The 6597-nt window shown below is 39.2% G+C and overlaps 1 protein-coding gene across 1 annotated transcript; it reads left to right on the top strand.

Annotated features, from left to right (window-relative positions):
• Positions 1-5782: 5782 nt before the first annotated feature.
• Positions 5783-6156, top strand: LOC114034898 (ATP synthase-coupling factor 6, mitochondrial-like). Its single transcript, XM_027850721.1, has one exon. It carries the CDS (start codon positions 5783-5785, stop codon positions 6101-6103), a length of 321 nt encoding a protein of 106 aa, XP_027706522.1. The 3' UTR covers positions 6104-6156.
• Positions 6157-6597: the final 441 nt, after the last annotated feature.

Raw genomic sequence — 6597 nt, 5'->3', positions numbered from 1 at the left:
CCAAACCTAATGTTAATGAACCGCTCGCTGCTGGGCCTATAGGGCTGGAACTCCCACTCCCTAAATAACCCTTCTGCTGCAGTGGGAATATTCACTCCCTCTCCCTAAATGGCCCCTCTGCTATAGGCCCAGGCACCCTGTCTGATTGTGCTCAGTCTTAAGGGAGCCTTACTAATAAAGGGAGGGGTTATGTACCTTTTTCTCAAATTCTTTGGTTCTTCACATGCTTCATACCAGAACCCCATTGAAAAATTGCATATAGCTTAGGTTTTTAATTATGTCTAGGGTTTTCCCCAAAAAAAGGGAAGAGTAGAAAGATACAACAAAAATGAGTTAATCAATAAGCAATTTTTAAGCTCCTATTATGTGCCAGCTGCTATGCATTGTGCTAAGTGCTGTGGATACAAAGAAAGGCAAAAGACAGACCCTGCCCTCAAGGAGGTCACAATCTAATGTGGAAAACAACAAGAAAACAAATATGTACACACAAGCTACATATAGGATAAACAGGGAATAATTAACAGATGAAAGGTACTAGATTTAAGGGGAGATTAAAAAAAGGCTTCCTGTAGAAGGTGAGGTTTTAGTTGGAACTTGAAGGAAGCCAGGGAAGCCAGGAGGCAGAGATGAGAAGGGAGAGCCTTTCAAGGACGGCTACAACCACAGAACATGCCCAGGGCTGAGAGATGCAGTGTCTTATTAAAGAAATGGAAAGGAGGCCAGTGCTGTTGGACTGAAGACAACATGAGGATATAAGGTGTAAGAAAACTGGAAAGGTGGGGAGGGAGGGCTATGAAGAGCTTTTAACATCAAATAGAGGATTTTATTTTTTTTTATATGAAAGGGAGCCACCTCCATGTGAGTGCTTGCCTTGTGTGAGTTCTCTTTAAAAGGTTCTTTCAGGCAAACATATATTTGATATTCAAACAATGTGGTGAGTCCATTGGAGTCAGCCTCACTCTCTCTTCCAGAGTTATCAGATCCAATGGCAAGATAAAAGTCAGGATGATTGGCAATTGGTCAGAATGCAGTGGATGACCTTGGCATCTCTGACGTTTAACCAAGCTCTAAGAGCTACATGGCACCTGCTTCAGCCACCTTCATTGCCATTGGAACAAATTGTTCTTATCTACCCATTCTTCAGGGGGAAGTCTTCACATGCTTTGGGTAGACACCCCCCCCCAATGACTGTCAGGTTTAAGGCCTCTCAGTTACCTTCAACCTAATTTAGCCCATCTGCCAAGATGGTTTACCATGGTGTGGCCACTGAGTATGCTACAGCTTCTTGGAGTCACATATGACAGTTAGGTGGCAGGTGGACACCAAAGTTGGGAAGCAGAGGTACTAGTCTTCCTTACCCCCATCTACCCCCACACAGGTTGTAAGAGACAGGGGAAGGATTTGAACTAAGTCCCCCATGCTTGGAATGCACTTCCATCTTATTTCTGCCTTTCAGAATCCTACCCTTAATTCAAGGCTCAGCTCATTTAGCACCTCCTGCTTGAAGCCTCTTATTTTCCCAGATACCCCTTAAATTTTCATAGATTACTTTTTACTGGATCTCTCTTCTACCCTATCACATCCTGCCATTTTTTCTATATGTCATTACCCAACATTACATATAAGGTCAATGACAGCATGAATTATGTCATTCCTTGGTGTCTTGGAAACAGAATCAAAAAAGGTTTTAGCTTACTAAGAAGGAAAAGAAAGTGTTTTCACCAAATTAGGTATCATAGAAAGGCCACAATAGAAAAAATGTATTACTGAAAAGGCATCCAAAAATTTACAGAAAAGAAAATCCAAGAAAAGAGCCAGCAGTAAAATCAATGACCTAAAATGCCTCTACACAAATGCCCAAAGTTTAGGTAGCAAGCAAGATAAACCAGCAGTTATACACCAAGGCCAACTAGACCTCATAAGCATCTCTGAAAATTGGTGGTATAAGATCCGCATGTGGGGTGACAGAGCCAAGGGGGTGGAGACAAGATGATGAAGAAAAGGCATCAACTCACCTTAGTTCTCCCTTTAAACATCTTTAAATAATGCCATAAAATAACCCCTGGAGTGGCAGAACACACAAAAGGACAGGGTGAAATAATTTTCTAGTGAAAGACAACAGAAGGTTGGCAGCAAAGATCTGTCACACCTGGGTGAGAGTGGAGCACAGGCTAGTGTAGGCCATGCCAGCACAAACCAGGCCCCAGCAAACCCGGAGAAGGCCTTGGGAGGCACTGAATCAGCAGTAGCAGCACCTGTGGCTGCTTCCAGAGCTCTCAGCCCCAAGACTGTAAGGGCATAGAATAACTGGTCAGAAGGAGATTACAGGGATCTCTTTGCGGGCAACAAGGGCAAGACTCAGTTGCTTTGCCCATACTCAGATCCGAGTCACAGTCCTGGGTGGCAGTCCCAGGGCAAGAAGGAGCACTAGCACACCAAAGCTTGTGTGGCCACAGTGGAGCCACAGGGACCCTCCTCATAGTTCCAGGGCAGAAAAGAGTGCTTGTGGTCACAGAGCACAGGCCAAGAGGGTAGTAAACACAACTTAGAAGAACTAAGAAGAACTAAAAACTTACAAATACCTAGAAGTATCTCTGAAAACAGCTACACAAAACCTCTGAAGCTTGGGACAGTGTGCCTTCCACTCTGGAAGAAGAGTCCTACTTTAACAAAGTGTTAGGAGTCAAGTAATAGGCTGGGAAAATGAGCAAACAACAGAAAAAATTCTGACCACAGAAAGTTACCATGGTGACAAGGAAAATCAAAACACACACTCAGAAGATAAAAAATCAAAACTCCTATATCCAAAGCCTCCAAGAAAAATATGAATTGGTCTCAGGCCATGGAAGAGCTCAAAAAGGATTTTGAAAATGAAATAAGAGAGGGAAAGGAAAAAAATTGGGAAGACAAATGAGAATGATGCAAGAAAATCATGAAAAACAAGTTAACAGCTTGGTAAAGGAGACACAAAAAAATACTGAAGAAAATAATACATTAACAAACAGACTAGGCCAAATGGTAAAATAGGTCCAAAAAGCCAATGAGGAGAAAAACACCTTAAAAAAGCAGAATTGGCCAAATGGAAAAAGAGGCACAAACATTCACTGAAGAAAAAAACTCCTTAAAAAGTAGAATTGGCCAAATGGAAAATGAGGTACAAAAGCTCACTGAAGAAAATACTTCTTCAAAAATTAGAATTGAGCAAATGGAAGCTAATGACTTCATGAGAAATCAAGAAACAATAAAACAAAACCAAAGAATGAAAAATAGAAGACAATGTGAAATATCTCATTAGAAAAACAACTGTCCTGGAAAATAGATCCAGGAGAGATCATTTTAAAATTATTGTATTACCTGAAATCCATGATCAAAAAAATAGCCTAGATATCATCTTTCAAGAAGTTATCAAGGAAAACTGCCTTGATATTCTAGAACCAGAGAGTAAAATAGAAATTGAAAGAATACATCAGGGGCAGCTAGGTGGCGCAGTGGATAGAGCACTGGCCCTGAAGTCAGAAGGACCTGAGTTCAAATCCAGCCTCAGACCAAATACTTGACACTTACTAGCTGTGTGACCCTGCGCAAGTCACTTAACCCCAATTGCCTAAAAAATTAAAAAAAAAATTAAAAAAAAGAATACATCAATCACCTCCTGAAAGATCTCCCAAAATAAAAACTCCAAGGAACATTACAGCTAAATTTCAGAGCTCCTGAATCAAGGAGAAAAGCAGCCAGAAGAAAATTCAAGTATGGTGGAGCCACAGTCAGGATAACACAAGATATAGCAGTTCTACATTAAAAGATCAAAGGGCTTGGAATATGATGTTCCAGAGAGCAAAGGAGCTAGGATTTCAACCAAGAATGACCTCTCCAGCAAAACTGAGTATAATCTTTCAGGGGGGAAATCGATATTCAATGAAATAGAGGACTTTCAAGCATTCTCAATGAAAAGACCAGAGTTGAATAGAAAATTTGACTTGCAAATAGAAGACTTAGGAGAAGCATAAAGAGGTAAATAGGAAAGGGAAATCATAAAGGACTTAATAAGGTTAAACTGTTTACATTCCTACATGGGAAGATGATACTTGTAACTCATGAGAACTTTTTCATTATTAGGGCAATTAGAAGGAGTATATATAGACAGAGGGCACAGGTGTGAGTTGAAAATGAAAGGATGATATTGAAAGCAAGTAAAATTAAGGGGCGAGAGAAGAATATACTGGGAGAAAAGAAAAGGGAGAGGTAGAATGGGGAAAATTATCTCACATTAAAGGGCCAAGAAAAAGCCTTTACAATAGAGGAGAAGAGGAGGGAGACGAGGGACAGTGAGTGAACCTCACCTGCGTTGGAACTTGTTGAAAGACAGAATAACATATACACTCAATTGGGTATAGAAATCTATCTTACCCTACAGGAAAGTAGGAGGGGAAGGGAAAAAATGAAGTTGGGGGGCGATGATAGAAGGGAAAGCAGATTGGGGGAGGGGTGTCAGAAGAAAAACACTTTTGAGGAGGGACAGGCTAAAAGGAGACATAAAATAGAATAAATGGGGATGGGAGAATAGGATGGGGGAAATACAGTTAGTAATAGTAACTGAAAAAAATTAAAGCAACTTTCTCTGGTAAAGGCCTCATTTCTCAAACATATAGAGAACTGAGTCAAATTTATAAAAATAAGAGCCATTCCCCAATTGATAAATGATCAAAAGATATGAACAGTTTTCAGATGAAATAATCAAAGCTATCTATAGCCATATGAAAAAATGCTGTAACTCATCATTGATTGGAGAAATGCAAACTTAAACAATCTGAGGTACTACCTCATACCTATTAGGTTGACTAATAGGACAGAAAAGTAAAATGATGGGGGAAAAATGTTGGAGGGGACGGGGGGAAAATGAGACATTAATGCATTGTTGGTGGAATTGTGAACTAATCCAACCATTCTGTAGGGCAATTTGGAACTATGCCCAAACCATGCATACCCTTTGACCTAGCAATACCACTACTAGGTCTGTATCCCCAAAGAGATTAAAAAAAAGAAAGAAAAGGACATACATGTACAAAAATATTTATAGGAGCTCTTTTCTGGTGGCAAAGAATTTGACTTTGAGGGGATGCCCATTAATTGGGGAATGACTGAACAAGTTGTGGTATGTGATTATGATGGAATACTACTGTGCTATAAGAAATGATGAGCAGGATGCTCTCAGAAAAAAATTGGAAAGACTTATATGAGCATCATGATGTAAAGTGAAATGTACCATGTAGAAAGTAATAGCAATATTGTAAGATGATCAGCTGTGAATGACTTAGCTATTCTCAGCAATACAATGATCCAAAACAACTTGAAAGGACTTATGATGAAAAATGCTATTCATTCCCAGAGAAAGAACTGATGGTGTCTGAATACAGATTGAAACATACTTTTTTTTTACTTTATTTTTCTAGAGGTGGTTTTTTTTTTCAGCCTGTATTTTCTTTCACAACATGACTAATATAGAAATATGTTTTACATGACCATACGTTCAATTACTTGCCCTCCTGATGAGGGGAGTAGGGAGGGAGGAAGGGAGAAAATTTGGAGCTCAAAGTTTTCAAAATGAATATTAAAAATAGTTTTTACATATAATTAGGGGGAAATAAAATACTAAACAAAAAAAAAGATCCACATGTGGGTCTATAATAGCATATCTTATTCAAAAGAAACAGATAAGTAAAAGTGCTCTGGCATCCAGACCGGTGCAAAGTGACTGTGACTGAGTTGTCAGGCCAGGATCACCATGGCTCTTAAAAGGCTCTCCAGGTTTTTATCTCTTGTTCTGTCTGCAATTTCAGTGTATTTTAGAAGGAATATTGGTGTTACAACTGTTGCATTTAACAAGGAACTTGATCCTGTTCAAACACTCTTTGTAGACAAGATTAGAGAATATAAATCCAAGAGACAGGCAGCCGGGGGACTTGTTGTTATAGGTCCTAAATATCAACAAGATCTGGACAGGGAACTATTCAAGCTTAAGCAGATGTATGGTAAAGCAGACATGAACACATTCCCAACATTCAAATTTGAAGACCCCAAATTTGAAGAGGCACCTAAACCCTAGTCTTGAGGATTAACTACGGAGTGTATATTGCTGTTTGATTATTTGTCATGAATTAGTTGTGTAACTAATCCACAGTAACAATAAATTTTAATTTCACTTTCACCAAAAAAAAAAAAGAAACAGATAAGTAAGGAGGAGGTAATAGTATATATTAAGAGGGCATATTTGTATGAGAAATCCAGGAATTAGAGAGAAGAAAAATGGCAGGTCACATTTGGTTGGAGCAAGCACTTTTGTTATTAGAATATACTACCGAACACCTAGACAAAAGGAGGAATTCATAAAACAGATCACAAGCCTGGAACAGAGGCATGATATAGCTGTGATGGAGGACTTCAATTATCTAGGCATCTGTTCAAGATCTCTCTGCCAAAAGCAGAGCAGCCAATAATTTCTTGCCTTGGTTATAATTTCATCTTACAAAATATGGAGGAACAAGAGGAATTCTATTCTGGATGTGATTCATACCGACAAGAAGAAAATGATGGATACAT

The sequence above is a fragment of the Vombatus ursinus genome, unplaced genomic scaffold, assembly GCF_900497805.2.
Source record: "Vombatus ursinus unplaced genomic scaffold, bare-nosed wombat genome assembly UNPS02009132.1, whole genome shotgun sequence".
NCBI classification, from domain to species: Eukaryota; Metazoa; Chordata; class Mammalia; order Diprotodontia; family Vombatidae; genus Vombatus; species Vombatus ursinus.
The sequence above is the reverse complement of the archived record's forward strand: the minus strand, read 5'-3'. Positions and strand labels throughout refer to the sequence as shown.

Bases quoted from the DNA above. Each gene is read 5' to 3' on its own strand.
- LOC114034898 (XM_027850721.1), top strand. From the start codon at position 5,783: ATGGCTCTTAAAAGGCTCTCCAGGTTTTTATCTCTTGTTCTGTCTGCA.